The sequence below is a fragment of the Salvelinus namaycush genome, chromosome 25 (assembly GCF_016432855.1).
Source record: "Salvelinus namaycush isolate Seneca chromosome 25, SaNama_1.0, whole genome shotgun sequence".
In the NCBI taxonomy this organism is placed as follows: Eukaryota; Metazoa; Chordata; class Actinopteri; order Salmoniformes; family Salmonidae; genus Salvelinus; species Salvelinus namaycush.
Genome location: NC_052331.1, coordinates 16,362,079 through 16,388,411, shown reverse-complemented (window position 1 = coordinate 16,388,411; position 26,333 = coordinate 16,362,079). Strand labels below are relative to the sequence as shown.

The 26,333-nt window shown below is 42.1% G+C and overlaps 1 protein-coding gene across 2 annotated transcripts in view; it reads left to right on the top strand.

Annotated features, from left to right (window-relative positions):
- The window catches only part of LOC120020300 (tensin-3-like), a 78,401-nt gene that overhangs the window by 10,971 nt on the left and 41,097 nt on the right, over window positions 1–26,333 (top strand). For both annotated transcript variants that reach the window (XM_038963867.1, XM_038963866.1), the window contains exons 2-12: window positions 4,103–4,273; window positions 4,624–4,674; window positions 5,721–5,843; window positions 10,053–10,117; window positions 14,792–14,875; window positions 15,463–15,575; window positions 16,540–16,600; window positions 18,197–18,272; window positions 18,465–18,594; window positions 18,809–18,874; window positions 19,423–19,524. In XM_038963867.1, coding sequence (XP_038819795.1) covers window positions 4,124–4,273; window positions 4,624–4,674; window positions 5,721–5,843; window positions 10,053–10,117; window positions 14,792–14,875; window positions 15,463–15,575; window positions 16,540–16,600; window positions 18,197–18,272; window positions 18,465–18,594; window positions 18,809–18,874; window positions 19,423–19,524 — 1,021 coding nt within the window. In that variant the 5' untranslated portion in view covers window positions 4,103–4,123. The remainder of the gene's footprint in view (window positions 1–4,102; window positions 4,274–4,623; window positions 4,675–5,720; window positions 5,844–10,052; window positions 10,118–14,791; window positions 14,876–15,462; window positions 15,576–16,539; window positions 16,601–18,196; window positions 18,273–18,464; window positions 18,595–18,808; window positions 18,875–19,422; window positions 19,525–26,333) is intronic.

Genomic DNA, 26,333 nt, shown 5'->3' with positions numbered 1-26,333 from the left:
TATGTATGGTCACTTTAACCATATCTACATGTACATACTACCTCAATCTGCCTGACTATCCAGTGTCTGTTTGTAGTCTCGCTACTTTTATAGCCTCGCTACTGTATATAGCCTGTCTTTTTACTGTTGTTTTATTTCTTTATCTACCTATTGTTCACCTAATACCTTTTTTGCACTATTGGTTAGAGCCTGTAAGTAAGCATTTCACTGTAAGGTCTACACCTGTTACATTCAGCATGTGACAAATAAACTTCGATTTGAACTGATTGGCTCAAACGCATTAAGAAGAAAATAAATTCCACAAATGTACTTTTAACAAGGCACACCTGTTAATTGAAATGCATTCCAGGTGACTGCCTCATGAAGCTGGTTGAGAGAATGCCAAGAGTGTGCAAGCTGTCATCAAGGCAAAAGGTGGCTACTTTGAAGAATCTCAAATGTAAAATATATTTTGATTTGTTTAACACTTTTTTGGTTACTTTTGACTGGTACTGTATATTGAACATGTTGGTGCAGCTTTGAATGATTTGATGTATGGTATGATTGCTAGTTAGCCTATTGCAGATCTGGACAATCGATCCACCTTCCACTATTTTCACTATGAATGGTGAATAGAGGGCAGGATAGACAGTAAGACTGGTATACTATATTGACTTGTGGTATAGTTAGCACGCGGAAAAGCGTAGGGAGCGGAAAAGCGTAGTGCGTAAGGGAAGTACCAAAACACCTTGATTAGGGAGGCACATGCAAGCAGATGAGGAAATGTGACTAGGATGGAAGAAATTAGGCCTATATAGGAAAACCTGCAAAATACTGAATGTAAACCTTGGAGAAAATGCACTACCCTCCCCTGTGCCCAATAAAAAAGACATACAACCCTCCCCAAAGCAAAATAAAAAGTTACACCCCCTCTCCTATTTTGGACCCCACCCCACCCCCCAAATAATTTTTGAACAGTCCCTTAGATTACTTTATTATTTGTGACGGTCCAGAATGCTGGGTTTTTGGCAAATGTTGTCACCACAATGTGATCAAAAATGTAAACAACCATTATATCAATGTTCACATGATTGGACCATGCTTCAATTCTCAGAGGCTGACCAACATTGATTACTAGTGGGTGGATTTCATCCCCAGCTTGTCAACAGTGCTCAGTGTTTCTTCTGTTGCCTCCCCTGCAGTTTATGATGGGAGATTCCATGCTGTGTCAGCTACAACCAGGTGAGGGGTGTGGTTCCCAGGAGAGATCAGGGCTGTGTGTCAATACTCTGAGTTGGCACCTCTCTTTACCTCAATCCTCTCCTTCAGGATGGCTGAAAGAAATGAAGCCATTGGAGACTATTGAGATGCAGTCCCAGGTCTCAGTGCTGAGTGCTCTATGCTCATCTCAGTCCTGTTGACAGCGCCCACGCACCACAGCCCAGCCCAGCTTTTACCCATACCTCCAGGGGCTGTGTCAGCCAGGGAATCCAGAGTAACACCTAAATCCCTAGCATCCTAACCGAGCAGACTTGTTTCAGCTTGTTCTCTATGGAGTCTGCTGGCAACCTACTTTTTCAAACAACACATAGCTTAGCTCTACTACCCTTTTTCTTCTGCAGTTGCTCAACTGTCTACTCCCAGTCATTGTGCCATGGGTGGGCTGTGGGCTGAACTTTGCGATCCTTGGCACGGCTGCCTTGGTCGGTTGTTGTGTTTTGCTGTTGTGGCCGAGCACCATGCCCCGAACCAGGAACAAAAGCACTCCGTGTAAATTAAAGAGCAATTATCTGTAGTGCGTGCTGGGGCAAGTCGCTGCTGTTTGCCTGACTTGAGTGATGAGAGGCAGAATGGGACTATAGGAGAGAGGGGCCTACTTGAAAAGAACTACCGCAGCATAGCGTATGTCTGGATGATTTATATTGATATGTAATTGAGTATAAAATTAAGGAGTTTCAGGATGAAATGTAACACAGGAGTGGGTTACCCTGACTTCTTTCACATGTCTGTGCTCACATTGAAATGTACATTTGTCATCAAGTAGACTGACATATGTTTTGAAGGTATCGAATAGACCTATGTTTTGGAAATTAAAATATCTCAATTGAATGAAAGTAGGATAGTCTGTTAATAAAGTAATTCAACTTTACTATAATTTAGGCCTACCCTCCATAGAACTTCATGGGATAAGGGAAGACTTTGCGCACATTGATTCTTTCAAATACCTCTGCGAGGGTAGACTATTAAACACAAACAGATCTTTGACTTCAGTGTTTGAATAACTTTATTGAAACAACATTCCATAACACCTTAGAGTCATTCAGAGGTTAAGTAGTGGTGGTTTCCAGAACCCCTCTCCTCTCTCTGTCACCGTGCTCAGACACTTTCTAAACCACAGTCCAGTCCAGCCTTCCTCTCACACAGTCCCTCAAGTGTTGACCGGTCGACCTGTTCATTAATTTCTCATTAGTCAACAGTTTTTCCTGCATCTCCTGAGGGAAATAGACTAACCCCACTATTAACACCAACTGCAGACACTTGTGACCACCCCTTACACACACACACACACACACACACACACACACACACACACACACACACACACACACACACACACACACACACACACACACACACACACACACACACACACACACACACACACACACACACACATGCACACAAACCCTACACACACACCCTCCACTACCCCCAGTCCGTTTCCCCTAGCGATGACCCTCTCACACACACACACACACGCACGCATGCACACAAACACACACACAGCCCCCTTTTATTCCACTCTGAGGGGTGGTTTAAGTCCCCTGGGTGCAGTAGGCCGCAGCTCCCTGGTTTACAACCCTGGCCCCTCTTTCCAGAGTCCTTCAAAGTGTTTGACTTTAGCCTGCAGTCACTTCAGACTTAATTAACAGGCACATTCCCCAATGGGACAGACCAAGGCCTTTTCACTGTTAATCACAACAAACAAGCAGGTGACTCGACTGGACCACTACATTTTGATTCATTAGCTTTTCTATAGGCCTACATGTGTGTGTGGTGTTGGGCTGTGAGCACAAAATTCCAAGCTGACTATTTGTCGCCATCGTGTTGGTCTAGATTAGAAGGAGAACAGGCACGAAATAGATGTACATGTACATGTTCAGAGTTTTGTTGTTTTGTTATTTTATTTTTACAGAGCCATGCCCTGTTGGGGAACTCATTTGAATCAATACTGTTTGAGAACTTATCAAACTTTACTAAGTTCTTGTTGTTGTCAGTGAGATTGGGAAACTGATAGAATGGCATAGAAATAGAATATGATTCTGATGTAAAAAATGATTCCAAGAAATATTCACACTGAGATTTGTATTGTGGTATTTTTGATGGATTATCTTTGTAGGGATGCCAGCTAACAGCTTGCCTGTTGTTTAAAGAATCACTTCCCAGCTGACAGGCAAGACAGAGCGCTAGGCCAGAAGCCTACAACACAGATTACAATGGATAGGCTAGATAAGAGATGTGTGGGGGAAGCCTCCCTCCCTCTCTCTCTCTCTCTCTCTCTCTAGCAGCTACACAGGAAGTTCATGCCCATGAGGTCACAGGAACACGCCATGTTTCAGGGCTACACAGCACACTGCACACGACTGGTTTCATCCGGAATTCTTAGTCTTCAGAAGTTTTTTTTGCTTCATTGTTGCGGTCTGTCTTGTTTTTACTGTGTCAACTTGAGCATGATCAGTTGGTGACTATTTCCTTGTTTTCCTATTCAACAGCAGTTACTTTTTACATGGAGTTAATAGAAATTAGGAATACACTTAAAAGTAAACATAATAGTGGAAATATTGTTTCATCAACATCTCCATGAGGCATAATGGAAGTCAGTGTGGCACCTGTGCAGAAAGACAGTTGAATGTAAACAGGCGTCCTTCTTTATCATACAACCTACAGTAGGCCTGTGTTCCTATTCTAAAGGTATCAGCGGGGTGGCCGGTCACAATTGCTGACACCAAGGACTTTGCTCATCAAACACTGACTACAGTAAAAAAAAACATGCATACTGCCAATGGGCAGAGGAAATTGCATCACAGGGCCTGAGGCATCTCTCTTTCTCTCTCCCCAAAAGGAAGAAGACCCAGATGTGAAGATGGAGGAGGGATACGAACTTGACCTGACTTATGTGACGGAGCGCATTATCGCTGTGTCCTTCCCCCGGGCATGCTCAGAGGAGATCTACTTTCACAACCTGAAGGATGTCACACGGATGCTCAAGTCCAAGCACGCTGATAACTACCTGGTCAGTTAGCACTAGTCGCGTCCATGTGTCTCACACCATCCTTCATCTCACTGATACCTAGTCATTTCAAACTTAAAAGCCTAGTCCTCTATTACTGGGTTGTTTGTTTTCTTGATTTGAAAAAGTTTCAATTGGGACTGTTATTGACCAAGTGACCCTGTATAATTGACACATTTGGGAGGTTTTAGAGAAGTGTGAAGCACAGAAGCCTTTTTTAGTTCATATTGGAAAGAGTGAAAACGGTTGAAATGGTTACATTTTAATAAGATAGTAATATAAAGGCATAGAATTAAATAGCAAAATAAATGAATGTATTCATGCATACATACCTGTATACTTTTTCTTTCTAGATTATCAACCTGTCGGAGAAGAGACATGATCTCTCTAAAATGAACCCTAAGGTAAAGCAACCATACTGTATTTTTCCGAATGTAGAGCATAAACGAATCATAGGGCAGGACATGAAGACATACACGTATCAACAAGCCGCATAAATTCTCTTTTGACAGGGGAAATGGAAGCTTGTTGTATGTGACAGTGAGTGGTAATTAAATGCGACAAAAAAAAGAAGTTTTTTGGCTGTCTATCTATGGGTAACAGGGTTGATGTGTTATGCTGAACACGCTCAGTTTTCCACCACCAAATCTTCCTGGAAGTCACAGAGGGATGTCAAAATGCAGATATTCAAAATATAATAAGTTTGGACACACCTACTCATTACCGGGTTTTTTGTTATTTTTACCATTTTCTACATTGTAGAATAATAGTGAAGACATCAAAATGATGAAATAACAGATATGGAATCGTGTAGTAACCAAAAAAGTGTTAAATGGAATTTCTTTCCACAAATTAACTTTTAATAACAAGGCAAACCTGTTAATTGAAATCATTCCAGGTGACTACCTCGTGCAGCCGGTTGAGAGATTGCCAAGAGTGTGCAAAGCTGTCATCAAGGCAAAGGGTGGCTACATTGAATAATCTAAAATATAAAATATATCTTGATTTGTTTAACACTTTTTTGGTTATTACATGATTCCATGTGTTATTTCACAGTTTTGATGTCTTCATTATTATTCTACAATGTAGAAAATAGTCAAAATAAAGAAAAACCCATGAACGAGTAGGTGTGGCCAAACTTTTGACTGGTACTGTGTATTAAAGGGAATTACATTGAATAACAGGCTTTTAAAATGTAATGTTGGTGCACAATTTCTACCTAAAATATCAAAGGGACGCCAAAGGCACTCATTCCGTGGATGACCCATCCGTTTGAACAAATATATCACTAGATAACCCTTTAATTCAGAAAGGCTATCTCTATGATTTCTGGAGACTCTGCACATGCTAATTAGATTAACATATACATTGTATAGAGGTTGAATAGATTAGCATTATCTGTTACAAAGTGCGTATGTGTATGTGTGACTTACCTTGTGTGTGTTTGCAGACTCTGGACACGGGCTGGCCTGACCTGCATGCTCCTCCTCTGGATAAGATCTGTACCATTTGTAAGGCCATGGAAAACTGGCTCAATGCTGACCCTCTACACGTGGTGGTCATACACTGCAGGGTGAGCAGCATCCTCATCACCCTGTCATCGGCACCATTTCATTATCTCTCATTCTTCTTCTGGCCTCATTTGTTTCACTTTACATTGACTTATCTATTCAAAACTGATTTTTGGAACACATCCGTCAAGACAGTGCCGGAGGGAGCACTGTGTCGAAGATGATCGCATGGGGATAGCTGGCTAGCAGCAAAGATGGTTGCCTCTTCCTTTCTGCTAGCAGCTAGCCGGGTAGTAACCCAATGACTGTATATATGAATGGACAAAACAATCGATCAATTGACACTATTCATTCCTATGTGAAGACTCAACAGCACATTGAAGCCAAATGAAGTCATTTAAGATGGCGTCTCATGGAGACATAACATGCGCAGTTTGAGCTACTCCAGAAAGTGACTTTGCATGCTAGCTCAGTGCTGCCCCCTCTCATTTAGTAACTGAAGTTGAAGGCCAACCGGGATACTGCAGGCTGCCATTAGAAACTGAATTGTCCTTATAACTACTTCTTGTGTGTGCAATTTGAAATTAATCAGTTAAAGGACATACATCTGGTGTATTAAAGCAATTATTGGTACCATGACTGTCTTTGATTTATGAACTTTTTACACAATGATTACCATTTTTCCATTCACTATAACGGGGGATCCTGTTTTCTGCTAACAATGCCTGCAGTACCACGGTCGGCCTTAAACTTCCATGACTTCCATGAGAGGGGGCAGTCATTCTCCCCTGAAGAAACCTTGTCCCCATGCTATTGCGCTCAGCACATTCGGGTGGAAGTATCTCGGAACGAGATTAGACGGGAAGTAGCGAGGTGAAGCTAGAGTGTTTACTCTGCCCAAGAAAATCATTTCTGTATGGAGGTCAACGAGAGGGTGTCAAATTTGTTTGAAAAATAATGCTAATTTGCTACGTGGGGATTATTTGATCTAATAAAAGTTTCCTAATGGTTAGGTTGCTACGGATGCACTGATATAAGTGGACGCATGTGGCATTTCAGCAACTTTTGAAAAATTGACTTTATATCGGAGTTGTTCACATGTGTATCTGCCCACTTATTGGCTTAAATGGTCTCACCTGATCTCGCCTCTTCCCACCTGACTTCCATCTTTGCGGACATGTGTTTCCAATGTTAGAGCGGACACTCGACTATCTTGTCAACATACAGTTGAAGTCGGAAGTTTACATACACCTTAGCCAAATACATTTAAACTCAGTTTTCATAATTCCTGACATTTAATCCTAGTAAAAATTCACTGTCTTAGATCAGTTAGGATCACCACTTTATTTTAAGAATGTGAAATGTATAATAATAGTAGAGAGAATGATTTATTTCAGCTTTTATGTATTTTATCACATTCCCTGTGGGTCAGAAGTTTGCATACACTCAATTAGTATTTGGTAGCATTGCCTTTAAATTATTTAACTTGGGTCAAATGTTTCGGGTAGCTTTTCACAAGCTTCCCACAATAAGTTGGGTGAATTTTGGCCCATTCCTCCTGACAGGGCTGGTGTAACTGAGTCAGGTTTGTAGGCCTCCGCGCTGGTGCATGCTTTTTCAGTTCTGCCAACAAATTTTCTATAGGATTGAGGTCAGGGCTTTGTGATGGCCACTCCAATACCTTGACTTTGTTGACCTTAAGCCATTTTGCCACGACATTGGAAATATGCTTGGGGTCATTGTCCATTCGGAAGACCCATTTACGATCAAGCTTTAACTTCCTGACTGATGTCTTGAGATGTTGCTTCAATATATCCACATCATTTTACTTCCTCATGATGCCATCTATTTCGTGAAGTGCACCAGTCCCTCCTGCAGCAAAGCACCCCACAACATGATGCTTCCACCCCCGTGCTTCACGGTTGGGATGGTGTTCTTCGGCTTGCAAACCTCCCCCTTTTTCCTCCAAACATAATGATGGTCATTATGGCCAAACAGTTATATTTTTGTTTCATTCAGACCAGAGGACCTTTCTCCAACAATCTTTGTCCCTATGTGCAGTTGCAAACCGTAGTCTGGCTTTTTTATGGTGGTATTGGAGCAGTGGCTTCTTCCTTGCTGAGCGCCCTTTCAGGTTATGTCGATATAGGACTTGTTTTACTGTGGAAATAGATACTTTTGTACCTGTTTAATCCATCATCTTCACAAGGTCCTTTGCTGTTGTTCTGGGATTGATTTGCACTTTTCGCACCAAAGTACGTTCATCTCTAGGAGACAGAACGCGTCTCCTTCCTGAGCGTTATGACGGCTGCGTGGTCCCATGGTGTTTATGCTTGCATACAATTGTTTGTACAGATGAACATGGTACCTTCAGGCATTTGTAAATTGCTCCCAAGGATGAACCAGACTTGTGGAGGTCTACATTTTCTTTTCTGAGGTCTTGGCTGAATTCTTTTGATTTTCCCATGATGTCAAGCAAAGAGGCACTGAGTTTGAAGGTAGGCCTTGGAATACATCCACAGGTACACCTCCAATTGACTCAAATGATGTCAATTAGCCTATCAGAAGTTTCTAAAGACATGACATAATTTTCTGGAATTTTCCAAGCTGTTTAAAGGCTCAGTCAACTTATTGTATGGAAACTTCTGACTCACTGGAATTGTGAAACAGTGAATTATAAGAGAAATCATCTCTGTAAACAATTGTTCGAAAAATGACTTGTGTCATGCACAAAGTAGATGTCCTAACCGACTTGCCAAAACTATAGTTTGTTAACAAGAAATTTGTGGAGTGGTTGAAAAACTAGTTTTAATGACTCCAACCTAAGTGTATGTAAACTTCTGACTTCAACTGTAATAGAACATCTTTGCGGGAAGTGATTTTAGCGCACGGATCCCGTTAACGGGATCAAAATCGACAACATCCGGTGAAACTGGAGCGCGCCAAATTCAAATGACAAAATTGTAATATTAAACATTCATGACCATACAAGTGTCCTACATCATTTAAAGCTTAACTTCTTGTTAATCCAGCCGCTTTGTCAGATTCCAAAAAGGCTTCACGGCGATTATCTGAGGACAGCGCCCCCACACCAAAATACTTTTCCAAACCAGCACAGGCGTCACAAAAGTAACAAACAGTGATAAAATAAATGACTTACCTTTGAAGATCTTCCTCTGATTGCTATCCCAAGGGTCCCAGCTACACAACAAATTGTCGTTTTGTTCGGTAAAGTCCTTCTTTATATTCCAAAAAAATCTGCTTAGTTGGCGTGCTTGATTCAGTAATCCGCTCTTTCAACATGCATACGAACGAATCCAAAAAGTTACCAGTAAAGTTTGTCCAAACAAGTCAAATGATGTTTCTAATTAATCCTCAGGTACTCTAATATCTAAATAAATGATACAATTTAAGATGGAGAATAGTATGTTCAATAGGGAAGATAAATAACGAAGAGCGCGCACCTCATTCACGCGCTTAACAAGACTACATTTTTAATGAGAGACACCTTGGAAAAACTACAATTACTCAATCATTTTTCAAAAAACAAGCCTGAAACCCTTTCTAAAGACTGGTGACATCTAGTGGAAGCCATAGGAACTGCAATCTGGGAGGAAGTCCTTTGAATATCCCATAGACAATAATTGAAATGGACTGTGACCTCAAAAAAACATTTTCCGGATGGATTTTCCTCGGGTTTTCGCCTGCCGTATCAGTTCTGTTATACTCACATACATTATTTTTAACAGTTTTAGAAACTTCAGCGTGTTCTCTATCCAATGATACCAATTATATGCATATCCTAGCTTCTGTGCCTGATTAACAGGCAGTTTACTTTGGGCGTGTCATTCATCCGAACTTCCGAACAGTGCCCCCTAGCCCTAAGAGGTTAGCAACTTAGCCAACAGGTTAGCTTTCCCTGCTAATGTTTTACCATTGTTTCACATGTTTATTGAAGTACCTTGTTTAACCGAACATTGTGAAATGTGTCTAGGGTTCGAAGGACTTTCCACCGCGGTAGCGCAAATTTGTTTAAGTTCTAGCGGGAGCTACTTTCGTTTTGCGATGGGGTTCATGGGTAATGGTTCCGGGGAGTTCAAAAACTATTGCTATTTGTTTGCTGAATAAACATTAGCTGCTTATTCAGAAAGTAATGCTTTTTAAAATGATTACGTAGTGGCAAAAGATGACGTATCTTGTTACATTCTCAAAGTAATGTAGGCTAATGCTCTCTCTATCTTTCTTTCTCCTCTCTTTGTCTTGTATTTCAGGGTGGGAAAGGCCGAATTGGAGTGGTCATCTCATCATTTGTGCATTTCACCGACATATCTGCCAGGTAGGCTAACTGCTGCAACCAATGGCAGCTCCCATGGCTTTTCCTTCAATTAATTTATCGTTGTGAAATGTGACTTTGCTCAAACCAGAAGTTCAGGTAAAGCATGAGTAGCACTTCTTGAGTGTTTGTGTACAAACCCCTACATCAACTACAACCACGTCTCAGATAAATAAGTATAATCTTTCACAGTGCCTGACCACTACTGGCCTACTCAGCCCTTTCACTGTGTCAGAGCGTGAGTCAAACAATAGTAATGGATATGGGATCAAAGGAAAGCCATAAGTCATGAGTAACGCTTACAGTATTGCACATTCTAAATCAACATAAACATACTAGACATTAATGATAACAGAGTGTAACAGCATTTGTCATTTAGCACAAAGGTCAATGTAATTTTTCCTGAATGGACCTGTAAATTAATTTAGTAATGAAATGTGAGTTTCAGTAAGGCACTTGAGTTGAAAATAATTTCCCCTCAAGGACATGCAGTTCCTCAAATTGGATGAAGCTACACAAACAGAGCTGAACGATATTAACACATGGTCATTTCCAGTCTGAAAGTCTATTCAGAGCAGCTGCAGCTAGGGTAATCCCTAAAGTCATCAACTGACAGCACACATTATGGCAGAATGCGGGTTATTTGGGCAAGGGAAGTGTTGTGTGTGTTTGTGTGTGTCTTGTCTTATGCGCTTATGGCGATCCATTCTGCACACAAACCCTGTGTGATTTAGGGTACACATTGGTCGAGGCCGGGTTGGGTTTTGCCAATCAACGTTCCCCCCGCTGTTCTGCTCCCACTGGGAGAGACATAGTGACAGGGTCAGAGAGAGAAAGCGGGTAGAGTGAGAGAAAAAGAGAATGATGAAGAAGAGAGGGAAAAGGGAGAGAGAGAGAGAGTGTGTGTGTGTGTGTGTGTGTGTGTGTGTGTGTGTGTGTGTGTGTGTGTGTGTGTGTGTGTGTGTGTGTGTGTGTGTGTGTGTGTGTGTGTGTGTGTGTGTGTGTGTGTGTGTGTGTGTGTGTGTGTGTGTGTGCTTGCATATGTACGTGCATATGTGTGTGCTTTCGTGTCAGAGAGAAACAGAATATACATTCAGGACCAAAATAAACTGACACTCTTGATAAAGAGGAGCAAAAGAGACAGTATAAATGAAATAATACAAATACTATATTGATTGCTAAAAAAATGGGCAAATTATATTATGTTATACTAATACAATTGATCAGAGAAAGACATTGGGTTTAACAAGTAATAAAAAATCAAAAAAAGGATAGGGGTAAAAAATTATTGGCACCCCTGTTTTCAATACTTGAGCACCCTCCCAATGTGAGGATAATGACAATGAGCTTTTTTCTAAAATGTTTGATGAGAGAACATATTGGGAGGGATCTTAGACCATTCCTCCACACAGAATCCTTCCAGATTCTGTGCTTATGGACTGCCCTCTTCAATTCAAACCATGGGTTTTCAATGGGTTTAAGCCCGGAGACTGAGATGGCCATTGAATTTTTTTAATTTTGTGGTCAATAAACCATTTCTTTATGGATTTCATGTGTGCTTGGGGTTATTGTCTTGCTGGAAGATCCACTTGTGGTCAAGTTTCAGCCTCCTGGCAGAGGCAACCAGGTTTTTGGCTAAAATGTCCTGGTAATTAGGTAAAGTTCATGACCTTAACAAGGGCCCCAGAACCAGTGGAAGCAAAATAGCCCTATAACTTCAAATATCCACCACTATATTTAAGAGTAAGTATGAGGTACTTTTCTACACATGCTTCCATTTTTGACGCCACTGGTGTGCGTGGCCAAAGAGCTATATTTTCATGTCATCAGACCATAGCACCGCCTACAGTTTGCTAAATGGCATTGGCACCTGATTGGAAACAGAGGTGTCATGCCCATAGGGGGCACAGAGGCACATGTCACTCAGATTTGTTCCGTTTAACACTATAACTGCTAAAGAAGTCATTTTTATTACTCTCCCATTTTTTAAAGTCGTGCCACCCTCCGTCCTTGACTTTTCCTAAATAAGTCTATATAAGACACTGTCATTGTTAGAATATTAATACCACTGACAGAACTGGAGTTATAACCAGTTTTAGTAGGGTATGTCATTTTCTAAATGGTTTTCCCTGTTGCCCCTCCTTCTCCCAACTGTGGGGCCTGCTCCGCAGATCCTCTCAAGCTCTGTCAGGTTGGATGGGGAGCATCACTACACAGCTATTTTCAGGTCTCTCCAGAGATGTTCGATCGGGTTCAAGTCCGGGCTCTGGCTGGGCCACTCAAGGACATTCAGAGACTTGTCCCGAAGCCACTCCTGCATTGACTTGGCTGTGTTCTAAGGGTCGTAGCCCTGTTGGAAGGTGAACCTTCGCCCCCTGTCTGAGGTCTTGAGCGTTCTGGAGCAAGTTTTCATCAAGGATCTCTCTGTACTTTGCTCTGTTCATCTTTCCCTCAATTCTGGCTAGTCTCCCTGTCCCTGCTGCTAAAAGAAATCCCCACAGCATGATGCTGCCACCACCATGCCTCACCATATGGATGGTATTGGCCAGGTGATGAGCGGTGCCTGGTTTCCTCCAGACGTGATGCTTGGCATTCAGGCCAAAGAGTTCAATCTTGGTTTCGTCAGACCAGAGAATCTTTGCCTTTTGGCAAACTCCAAGCAGTTGTCTTGTGCCTTTTACTGAGGAGTGGCTACTTTCTTTCCACTCTACCATAAATACCTGATTGGTGGAGTGCTGCAGAGATGGTTGTCCTTCTGGAAGGTTCTCCCATCTCCACAGAGGAACCCTGGAGCTCTGTCAGAGTGACCATCGGGTTTTTGGTCACCTCTCTGACCAAGGCCCTTCTCCCCCGATCGCTTAGTTTGGCCGGGCGGCCAGCTCTAGGAAGAGTCTTGGTGGTTTCAAACTTCTTCCATTTGAGAATGATGGAGGTCACTGTGTTCTTGGGGACCTTCAATGCTGCAGAATTTTTTGTTGTATCCTTCCCCAGATCTGTGCCTTGACACAATCCTGTCTTGGAGCTCTACAGACAATTCCTTCGACCTTATGGCTTGGTTTTTGCTCTGACATGCACTGTCATCTGTGGAACCTTATATAGACAGGTATGTGCCTTTCCAAATCATGTCCAATCAATTGAATTTACCACAGGTGGACTCCAATCAAGTAGTAGAAGAATCTCATGGATGATTAATGGAAACAGTTCAATTTCGAGTTTCATAGCAAAGGGTCTGAATGCTTATGTAAATAAGGGATATCTGTTTTTTAATATTAATACATTTGCAAAAAAAATCTAAAAACCTGCTTTTGCTTTGTCATTATGGGGTAGTGTGTGTAGATTGATGAGGAAATATATATATTTTATCCATTTTAGAATAAGGCTGTAACATAAAAAAAATGTGGAAAAGGTGAAGGGGTCTGAATACTTTCTGAATGCATCATTGCTTTTGTGCTGAGATTTACTATTCATCAAGGCCACTTATAATAATGTTTAGGCTACTGATGTTGTCATCATTTGAACGTGGGTCTTTTATTTTTTTAGGATGGGGTGTTCTTTTATTATTGTTGTTATAAAAAATAGCTGTTACCATGTTTGAGAACATGTGTTTATGTTTCATGGTTGTAACAAAGGCAATTCATGAAAGAAATGTATTGGAAACATTTTTGTGTTTTTTATGTTTTGGGGTTTTTGCATATAGCATAGAGTAACATTAACTAATGAAAATGCTAATATGCTATTTAAAAGAATTGTATTCAAATGTTACCAAAGGCATTCTTAAACACAACCAAATTGTTATTTTTGCAATAGTATATATGAAATGTATTAATTACACTGCTAGAATGTTGCAGTCAGAATGACTTGAAGGGGGTTCCATTCAACGCCCAGCTGTTCTAGTGTTAAAAAAACTACAAAATTATTATAATAAAACATTTGTTTGTTTTTATCTCTGTAATACTACTAGCCTCAATTTATGACGTTGGTTCTAGCTAGCCCAAATAGGTTCCCAATCTCCCACCCTCATAACTAGCTAAACTATTTCAGGCTATCCAGCAAGTTGGAGTAGTTAGCTTGATGATGCAGAGATGCAGAGATGCAGGTTATTAGAAAAATAGGTATTATTAGAGATGCAGAAAAATATACATTGTTTTACATAGAGTTAAGCACAATGATTATGGCTCTAGATTGTAGGAGAAAGCTGTATCAGGTGTTTGAAAAAGTATAAATTCTCCAATTTATGGACGGGGGCCTAGCCCTCCTATGGACCAACCCCCAGCCATTCTCACGTACTTTGTGCCCCCTCAGATTTTTGGGGTAAATGATGCCCTGATTAGAAACCTGTCGTTTGAATTGAAGAGGGCAGTCCATAGGGGCAGACGAAGGATATCAAGAATCTGGAAAGATTCAGTATGGAGGAACGGTCTAAGATCCCTCTCAATGTGTTGAATATTTGCAAATGTTTGTTTACAGTGTGTCACTCCACTCAGTCAGCCAGGAGTGTTTCTGGTAATAGTCAGATGACTTACACTCAGTTCAGTTTAATTCACTCTTATTTAAAACTAAAGCTCTTATCTACAGCTTACTTACCATGATTGTCATGCTTACCCTGTCAGTTTAAGCCCAAACAGGAGGGTAACTCAGTGTTTAAGCCTAAATCATGTCTGTGTCTGTCTTGCATAGCGCTGATCAGGCCCTGGACCGCTTTGCAATGAGGAAGTACTACGACGACAAGGTCTCAGCATTAATGACACCCTCTCAGAAAAGGTAAGACCTCTTCTCAGGCATAATATGAACCTACTCTTTTAGTGTTGAGAGAATGCCCATTGTGTGATAAGGATGGTGAGGTAAAGGTGTTTTCCCACACCCAACACACACACCCACACACATATCCCTCTCCGCCCACCTTAGGGCATGTTCAGGTCCCTGTCCCACCTGAGCCAATAGAAAGCCTTTTGCGTGTCTTGGTCTTGTTAATTCATTCCCATAGAAAAGGGCCCGTGATAGTCATGCCATTGTGAGTAATTGAAACAGAATGGGATCCCGTGGTGACCTGGTGTAATCTTATCCTACTGCATCACACTGAATCACTGTGACTCAGTCATACCGTGGGCGCCTTAGTAAGAATGTCCCCATCACAAACACACAACCTCAATGGATCTTCGGAAAAGTAATATTCCCATGTGTGCTACAGTATCTCTGTTATACTTGTCATGGTTGGACCCAGCCATTGATGTAATTGATCTGTTGTTGTCTACTTTAATCTACAGTATATGCAGAGGGGTTTAGCTAGTGAGGATCCTCTTGCTAGCTATTGTGTGGATTACCGTATCTCTACTATTCTGCCATGCCAGGTACGTTTGGATCCTGAACAGTCTCCTGAGTGGGTCGATGAAAATCAACGCCTCTCCACTGTTCCTGCATTGCATCATTCTACATGGGATACCAAACTTTGACACTGCAGGAGGTAACTTACTACCTGCTTTTGTTCACACATCGGCCCACTAGGATAGCAAAAAAAACATTCCACTCATTGAGAAGCTAGAAGTCTGACAAATAACTACCAATAAAATCCCTATGTGCTTATCTAGAAAGAAATTGGCATTTTGGAAAGCTTGCATGCTGAATGAACCTGTCCTCTCTCTCGGACTGACACACGTGTATGCACGCACATGCACATACATGAACACGCACCACAGAATAACTAAAGAATTTTGCCTGCCAATAACATGGAGATTTTTTTTGTTGATTTTACGTTGAATTTACGTTAGTTGACAATTCAACCAAATGTAAATAAAAACTAGACGTTGAAATGACTTCTGTGCCCAGTGGGTGGTTTTTTGCAAGGTGGCAAATAAAACAATCAAATAAATCAACCTCTTGTCATTGAGCTGGAGAAATTTGTGAAGGGCAGCTACGCTAGCTTGGCCACCGGGTCTGATTGGTAAATAAAGCTGTGTGTCATCCGCAAAGCAGTGAAACTGAATGTTATATCTGTTTGGGCTTCTTGCAGTCAATTTGCAGTCTATAAATTATTTTTTAATTATGTTCCTGCCCCCCGACCATCCACTCAAGAAAAAATTGTCACTTGGCTGAATCTAGTTGATGATACCTGCCATAGTGAATAGGTGCTGGGGAAGATACTGAACCCCCAATGCTTACTGAGCAACATATGCCCCATAGATATGACCTGAACAAGGATGTTGTGATCAATAGTATCAAATGCAGCACTGAGATCCAAAATAACTATCAATTATCAATTGATACCAACATGAATCAATGCTTGATAATACACAAATGTTATGATGCAGTTTATTGATATGAATAATATTCAAAGAGTTTTTGTTCCACACTTTTGCCACAACAGAATTGATCTTGCATGAATTACAGTATTATATTTCTCTTCTCATAATACAATCATTTTTTCCCAGTGTGTCGGCCATACCTGAAAGTCTACCAGGGAATGCAAGCTGTCTACTCCTCAGGGGTCTAGTAAGCATTCATTTAAGTTTCAAATTTTGTTTGACAATGAGTGATACATTTTCTTTTAATGACAATTTGTTGTTCTAATATGCCGCTCTCTGTGAGTGTCACTGAGGGAGTTAGATTATGGCTATAGGCCGTCACTTTTGCCCATGATTTGTGACTGGGCTAAAGTGGAGATGGAGGAGTGGACTACATAAATTGAGCAGTACTCTACGCAGCCCGGTCATATTGGGTGCGTTCCTCTGCCCAGGCGTTTCTGACGCATTCCAGATTTTACAACGCCAGGATAGATATTATAAGTATCAGCTAACCACATCATATGTTCTAGCAATCTGGTGCCTGACGGCACAGTCGATGACGTGGCATGCAACCTTTGGTTTATGCATGCAACGTCTGAGCAGGGGAAGGCAACCTATGTCAACAAGGCAGCATGGTGCATCATTCAGAAATACACGTCTTTTCCATAAGATGTGCGCACATTTTTATAATAGTTTTCCTTTGGAATGCAGCAGATAAAGCACATATGCGTTTTTATCAAGACTAAACACAACTTTGGCGCATGAAAACTCAGAATCCGAAGTCATTACTCCAGGTGCTTGACATACGTCAGTTTGGATTGAGCCGACTTTGGCTTTGAACGGGGTGCCCGGCTCACGCCGGGAGGCAGCCCTGTTTCAAAATGAATGCAATCACTTTTCACCTGGTGCAAACCAGGCCCCCAGTGTCCGGTCTGGAGTGTGGCGTCACGAGCTCTGCTGATCGGTTACTACGTAGCAACCACAGGAGGTCGTGGCACCTTAATTGGGGAGGACGGGCTCATGGTAATGACTGGAGCGGAGTCAGTGGAATGGTATCAAATACATCAAACATATGGTTTCCATGTGTTTGATGCCATTCCATTCGCTCCATTCCAGCCATTATTATGAGCTGTCCTCCCCTCAGCAGCCTCCACTGGTAGCAACCTAGCGGTGCCAAAAGCCCTGGTCTGCCCTAGATAAACTACAGTATGTAGCAAATTACGATCGCAAGAACGGCCAACCTCAAAAAATGTAAACGGCCGTTTTGGGCTCTAAAATGTGTTTATTATGATCAAGTTCAATCCCCACAGTGAATGATTTAAAAGTTCGCTACAAATCAAGATATATTTAATTAAATAGTGATCCCTTCTGATATATTTGTCATCACGCAGGACCACATGCTGAGATAGACCAATCACTCATGCACACGCTTCTTGACTGTTTATGTCCAAGTCTTCCGGTATTGATGCCGACGTCATCTAGCAGTGTTGGGTTAACTCTCTCAGGCAGGATGAAAATGACTATATTGTTGATCCTTTGTTAGTTACGGCCATTTTCACCATGATTGTTAGCAATTTCTGGGTGCCATTCAGCCTCATTCAACAATATGGCGAGCTTCAAATTCAAATACTTCCGCCTTCATGAGCCATTGGGAGATATCCATTGGAATACGTGGATAACGTCAGTATCTACTGGTTTTAATGTCTATGGTGCAAACTCTGTCCACCCGGGCCATCTGGCCACCAGGGCAACCTGGCCATCATAGCATGTTCTCTCTGATTGTTTGTTTGTCTCTATTACCCAGTCACATTGGGCCTGGACACAGAGACAGGATATGTATCAGTCTGGAACCTGCTCAGATGTTAAAGGGAGACATCATGGTAAGAATAACGTCTCATAGCATCACATAACATATCCTACAGAATGTACTGGGTATACCATACAAGAAGAAAGATACAAGTTATGACCGATTAGACTTATACACATAAAATAATGAAAATGTTTTTTATAAGGTCACATGAATACACACACAAACAGCTGTTACAGCAGCCAGTCTTTCCATGTTCCTACAGGTGAAGTGTTACCATAAGAGTGATGTCACTTTGGAGCGTGAGGCAATCTTCCGGCTCCAGTTCCACACGGGAGCAGTGCAGGGCTACAACCTGGTGTTCCAGAAAGAAGACATGGAGACTGCCAATAAAGGTCTACACACATTGCATACACATTGCCGTCACAGGATAAAAAACTACTGGACTTCATTTGGGTTTGGCTCATCCATTAATAAATCATGTGTTCCCATAGACTGTAATCTATTATGGCTTTCTGGGAGAATCTCAGTCATAGGCAGAATCATTCATCTTTCCGTGGCATTCCAATGCAGCCACACTCACTCCATTCCTTTGTGTTTCCTCTGCAGATCGCAGATTTCTGGATTACGGGAAAGTGGAGCTGGTGTTTTCTGAGGGCCCGGAGAAAATCCCAGGTATTTTTCTAAACTCCTATAACTCCTTAACTATAACTCAGTTAGAAAAGCAGGAGGGTTTGAAAACCTCCAGACACATGGTCCTTTCACCACCCAGCTTCCCCCCTCAATCTCCCCTCTTTTCCCCTCTACCCCCTGCTGAGATGAGGATGTGGAAATCCGTAGAGGGGAAATGTAGTGTGAAGTGTGTGCTGACAGAGAGGTAAAGGAGCACAGCATGCCCTTCCTCCCAGCCCCACAGGAGGGAGCGTGTGTGTTGTGTGTGTTGTGTGTGTTTTTGCGTGCATATATGTGCTCTAAACAACTCATAAAATGTAACATTCCTTCAACTCTTAGTTGCAAGATGAAAACACTCTGGCCACAAATCACTTACAGAAAATAAACAAAAATGGCTTCTGTCCACGGAAAGTTTAAACCTAGAAGAATGTCCCACTGATCCCTTGTTGTTGATTGAACCCTACAAGAATGTCCCACTTATTCCTTGATGTTGATTGGACCAAATAAGAGTGTCACACAATGATTCCTTGCTTTTAAATGGTCTCCTGTAGGTGCAGAGCGCTGGCAGAACGGGGCAGACGTACGTGTGGACTACAACACAGCCGACCCTCTGACACGATGGGACTCTTACCAGAACATAATTGACACGGAAGGTAACAGCATTCACTTGGACTTACTTCTCCTCATTACAATGTGAAACATAAAGCTTCCAGTCACTCTGCATTAATATCATATTGTCCACCATAACTAACAACCAAGTTGATCAAGATAAACCAAGCAATATCTGTGGATCATGCACTTACATTGACCAATAGTGCCAGGAGTTTTTATCTGACCGCATTACTTGATGAGTAAAATCTCTGGGCCATATCTAGGCATTCCCTGTCAGGAACAACTCTTGATCCTAGCTACATTTTTAACAACACAGGTACACGTACACCCAGTAAAACCAACCACATCTGGGTCAGTCAATGTCTGCTTTCTAAATGAATGGAGATCCTTCCTTAGAGGGCCAAGTGACAACTGCAGTATTTTTTTCAATGCAGAGCTTCTAGGTGACATATCTCTCAGCAACCCTGTAAACCTCATGCTAGTCTCAGTACTGCAGAGCATGACAGATTTAGGGATGCGTTTGTAAATTCCCTCTGGCCATCTACTCCGATTTCAGAGCACTCTCGTTATGTGTGCAAGAGTGCAGAATAACTGATGAATTTACTATCGCTCAACACCTGAAACATTTACACCGTACAATATTTTCTAAGCTCAAGTGTGGTCATTTTGAATGTAGATGGATGCACATAGATGGGAAAAGTTTCTTTTCGCAAAATGTTGGGTTTAGTACGACCTTTACATAGAGGAGGTTGAAGGATCAGCCAACGATGGACAAAACCATTGAATATGGCCGATGTCGGTAAACATCGACAAGAAAGCGTAATTAAATTGCTGCCAGCAGCACAGTTACAGTCACCAATGCTCTGAATAAATTGAAAACAGCCTAACCAGATTTGCAAAGGCGAGTAAAATGTTCAGAGTGAGCTGTTATCTCATTTGTGTCTGGAAGTAGGTAGCAAGCTTGCCAACGTTAGCCAGTTAGCTTGGGTGCTTGACTGCCCGTTGTTAGGGGTGTTTTCGTAAATTAAATTTGGGGGGGCGCACTCTGGGCGTTTGTAAATTCAGAGCGTTGTCAGATTGTCCGTTTGTAAATTCAGAGCGTTGTCAGATTGTCCGTTTGTAAATTCAGAGAGCGCACACAGTTGAGTGTTGGTAAATCAGTTATTCTGCACTCTGGCACATTCAGACGAGAGTGCTCTGAAATCGGAGTAGATAGCCAGAGTGAATTTATGAACGCACCCAAGGTCAGAATGCTCGGCTCAACCCGACTCCTCGTCCTCGGCCAGAGCGTCCAGTGTGCGCTCTCAACGCTCCGAGAGCGAACAACGCTGAATTTACAAACAGACAATCTGACAATGCTCTGAATTTACGAACACCCAGAGCGTACTCTGGCACTCCAGATTGAATTTTCGAACACACTCTTAGAGTCCTCTGCTCTGGTTAGCCAGGCCCGCTCTGTACTGTATCATATAGGGACCACAGCGTAAAACCATTAAAGGCCCGCTCTGTACTGTATCATATAGGGACCACAGCGTAAAACCATTAACGTAAACAGTCAGTCTCCACCAGCTTGGTTTATGTGGCTTTACTTGTACCAGGGCAATTCCTATGGAAACATTCTCTATTTACAATGGTAAACAGAGGAAATGAAAGATAGTATCTTCCCCTTGGTGTACCATATGCAGAAGATTCAAATGAAACTTTATTTGTCACATTCGCCGAATACAACAGGTGTAGACCTTACCGTGAAATGCTTAACCCTCCTGCTGTGTTCCGGTCGAATTGGACCAATTTACAAAACATAGTTAATTTAATCTGATTGTCATAAGGTTCCATGATTTTGTCCACACAGGGCATCTGAACACACAAGATACATGTTGATGATTTTCATAACATTTTGGGTGTTTTATTTAACCTGTGGTGTTTCTGGTCAAAATTGACCGGCCATTAGAAAGGAATTGGTGACACTACCATTAGTGTCACGTTCTGACCCTAGTTATTGTGTTAATCCTTTGTTTTGTTGGTCAGGACGTGAGCTGGGTGGGCATTCTATGTGTTGTGTTTCTATGTTGGGTTTAATGTGTTGCCTGATATGGTTCTCAATTAGAGGCAGGTGTTTGACGTTTCCTCTGATTGAGAACCATATTAAGGTAGGCTGTTCTCACTGTTTGTTTGTGGGTGATTGTCTTCCGTGTCTGTATGTATGTTCGTACCACACGGGACTGTAGCGTTGGTTTGTAGTCTGTACCTGTTCGTGCGTTCTTCGTGTATTTGTAAGTTCTCATGTTTTAGGTCAGTCTACGTCGTTTTGTTGTTTTGTAATTTTCCAAGTGTTTTTTCGTGTTCGTCTTCGTCTTTAAATAAATTCATTATGTATTCACAACCCGCTGCATTTTGGTCTGATCCCTACTCCTCCAGAGAAACCGTTACAATTAGTGTATAAAATTGAGTTCAGGCACATGCCCATTCATCAAATGGACACACTTCTTCTCCCAGACCCCCACATGCATGTGTGTTTGAGCACACACACACACACACCTCACTCCCCTTCTTGGCTTCCATAGCAACCCCCACGGGAACCTTTCTCCAATAGTGTCTTTCCCCCACGGGAACCACACCTGTTGGCATTCTCACAAACAATCGCAACATTGTTTCAATAATATATAGAACTTTTCTCACAGCTCTGGTATATCAAGCTTTTTTGAGGCCTTGCTAACAATTAATTCTGTGGCAGCACAATGACCAAACGATATACCGTATGTGAGGCTCTTGATCATATCTTTGATCATGACAGTGGTGAGGAGGAGAGTCCTTGTTAAACTTTGACACAAAGTAGTCTGTGATAAATAGCACAATATGTTTCATATGAGTATTTGTTATAGTCAAAATAATCCATACATTGTGCTTTTTTTAACTCAAAACGAGTTGTATGAGCTCAGGTCAATGAGGCCTTCAGGCCATATAAAGCAAATAGAAGTTCAAAACTTGTAATGTTCACAAGAACTTAAGTTGATAAAAAGATCTAACGCAACATTAGGTGATAATATATGTATTATTATGGATTTATAATCAGCTATAATGGGGCGGTCATTTTGGATCGGGACACATAATTAATCAACATGCAACGAACACAACAGGAGGGTTAATTAAAAGCCTTTAACCTACAGTGCAGTTCAAGAAAGAGTTAAGAAAATATTTACCAAATAAAATAAAAAATTATAAAATAGTAACACAATAAAATAACAATAACGAGGCTATATACCGAGTCAATGTGCGGGATGTAAATAGTCTGGGTGGCCATTTGATTAATTGTTCAGCAGTCTTATGGCTTGGGGGTAGAAGCTGTTAAGGAGCCTTTTGGTCCTAGACTTGGCGCTCCAACAACGCTTGCCGTGCAGTAGCAGAGAGAACAGTCTATGACTTGTGTGACTGGAGTCTAACATTTTTTGGGGCTTTCCTCTGACACCGCCTAGTATATAGGTCCTGGATGACAGGAAGCTTGGCCCCAGTGATGTATTGGGCCGTACGCACTACCCACTGTAGCGCCTTCTGGTCAGATGACGAGCAGTTGCCATACCAGGTGGTGATTCAACCAGACAGGATGCTCTCGATGGTGCAGCTGTAGAACTTTTTGAGGATTTGGGGACCCGTGCCAAATCTTTTCAGTCTCCTGAAGGGGAAAAGGTGTTGTCGCGCCCTCTTCACGACTGTCTTGGTGTGTTTGGACCATGATAGTTCGTTGGTGATGTCAACACCAAGGAACTTGACACTCTCGACCCACTCCAATACAGCCCCTTCGATGTTAATGGGGGCCTGTTCGGCCTCCTTTTCCTGTAGTCCACGATCAGCTCCTTTGTCTTGCTCATATTGAGGGAGAGGTTGTTGTCCTGGCACCACACTGCCAGGTCTCTGACCTCCTCCCTATAGGCTGTCTCATCGTTGTCGGTGATCAGGCCAACCACTGTTGTGTCGTCCGCAAACTTAATGATGGTGTTGGAGTCGTGTTTGGCCACGCAGTCGTGGGTGAACAAGGAGTACAGGAGGGGACTAAGCACGCACCCCTGAGGTGCCCCCGTGTTGAGAATCAGCGTGGCATACGTTACCACCTGGGGGCAGCCTGTCAGGAAGTCCAGGATCCAGTTGCAGAGGGAGGTGTTTAGTCCCAGGGTCTTTAGCTTAGTGATGAGCTTTGCGGGCCCTATGGTGTTGAATGCTGAGCTGTAGTCAATGAACAGCATTCTCACATAAGTGTTCCTTTTGTCCAGGTGGGAAAGGGCAGTGTGGAGTGCGATTGAGATTGCGTCATTTGTGGATCTTTTGGGGCGGTATGCGAATTGGAGTGCGTCAAGGGTATACAGGATGATCCTGTTGATGTGAGCCATGACCAGCCTTTCAAAGCACTTCATGGCTACCAACGTGAGGTCTAAGGGGCGGTAGTCATTTAGGCAGGTTACCTTCGCTTCCTTGAAACATGTAGGTATTACAAACTCGGTCAGGGAGAGGTTGAAAATGTCAGTGAAGACACTTGCCAGTTGGTCCACGGATGCTTTGAGTACACATCCTGGAATATCTAACTACGAATTTTCAGAAGGCAGCCCGACCTCTGCCCCCTTTTTCTCCATCTTTTTCTTCACGCAAATGACGTGGATTTTGGCCTGTTCCTGAGAAAGCAGTATATCCTTCACGTCGGACTCGTTAAAGAAAAAATCTTTGTCCAGTTCGAGGTGAGTAATCGCTGTTCTGATTTCCAGAAGTTATTTTCCGTCATAAGAGACGGTAGCAGCAACATTATGTACAAAATGCGTAAAAAAAAACAAGTTAGAAACAACACGAAAAACTAACAAAATAGCACAGTTGGTTAGGAGCACGTAAAACGCCAGCCTTCCCTTCCGGCGCCATTATTAACATGTTAGTATCGGTAAGTTTGGCCATGTCAATCAGCTCGGGTTAAGGTTAGGTAATATCTAGTGCTTGTTTGCTGGTAGTTTCTGGATGCTCTTTACAGTGTTAGTACCATAGGGAATATGGAAGCACTGGGGTCAGAGAGAGAAAAGTAGTTCCCTAGAGATTATTATAATTGTTTTATCAAATGAATGGGCGTGCTTCGACCAACCCAGTTACACAGACTTTTTTGATCTCTCTCTCTCTCTCTCTCTCTCTCTCTCTCTCTCTCTCTCTCTCTCTCTCTCTCTCTCTCTCTCTCTCTCTCTCTCTCTCTCTCTCTCTCTCTCTCTCTCTCTCGCACGCACGCACGCACGCACGCACGCACGCACTCCTTCACTCACACACATACACATTGTCAGGGCATCCCTTGCTGCTCTGCCAAATCTTTCCTCTCAGCCGTGGAATTCACAACAACTTACCATAATAGACAAATATGGTGACATTAAAACATGAATCCACCCAGGCCTATTATACAATAAGCATTTTATATACAATACCAATATAAACCATTTGATAATAAAGACAAGTAGTTTAGTTGCTTTATTTGAGAAACTCTACTACACAATCTTAAAGTGAGGTTAGCTTTTATGTTTGAAGTGCTAGATCAAGAGTCTCTGGGTATGTAATGAAAGAGCAAACATTGGATATGAAAAGATTAATTAAAGGCAAACAACAGCCTAAAAAACTATTTTTCACTTTCTCCTTTTCATTGAGTCAATGAGGCATTCCTGTGGAATATTTACAGCCTTGTTTTCTCATGTAAACTCTAGATTAGAGACGAAAGACTGGGAGCTCTACTGGAATTCAGCAGCTACTTACCAGTCCATTTGATTTGGCAGCTCCCAGTGTCCCTCTGACTGCCTGTCAATCGGCTTAAAGACAGCTTACCACTTCAGTGTTAGGTATGTGGAAGGACAACATAATTTACTTCAATGGCTTTTTAAATTCCCCTTCCCCCATTCAAAATGTGGGTTTATTCACTAGTGTGAATTAAGTATTGTGTTTGAGTATGGGTTGTTCTTTATTGAGGGATATAATGCTTTACCTCACACAACATCCTGGAAACTGCTCTACTCTTTCCGGGGTCGATTTCCTCCCCATCAATAGAAACAAATCCAGCCAATGTGTGTTTTTTTTTGTTTTTTTTAAACACGTGTACATGCATCAGAGGATGTCCAAGCAATCAATACCAGGTGTGTATCAACATCGACATAACCTCATTTGAGACAATTAAAAGAGAAAGTCTAGGCCACAATAGGCTTGTCCTGTACCGAGGGCTCCTCTCTCTCTCCCCTCTGTTCCTGCATCTAGCTCCCAGTAAGAGAGTGAGTCAGACCAGAGCCATGTAACAGGGCCCTGGTTTGACTGCTGGATTAATGAGGAATGTTTTAGCTGAGGGCCGTCTGGCTGGGCCCCAAACGGAAGCCCAAACGGAAGCTAGGCCAAGCCACGCAGGCCAGGGGTGATGAAAATGAGGATGGTGATGATGATGGTAATTAAGCTTTATGACTCACAGGCCTGGCATACAGTATGAGAGGAGGAGGAGGGATGGTAGATGGTAATAACACTGATGTGAATGGAGCAGGAGTAACAGCAGGGTAATTTCGGAGGTGTAGCAACAACAATTCCTCTGGGGGTAAAGAATAGTTGGGAGTCGGAGCAACAGTTTTGCTGCTACATGCCCATTTGCCTTATGTTTACAGAGTGTCAAGTGTTTTTTAACAACATAATAACCTAAGAAAATTGACAATTTCGAACAAAAAGTTGTTTGATAAATTCCGACATAAATGTAGATTCAGGATAGATGAAATGGTTCAAAGATGAAGACCACCGGATGTGGCCATACTTGGTTAACCATCTATGGACCTCAGTCTTGCCAATGTGTGTCTTCTGATAGAAAAAAACT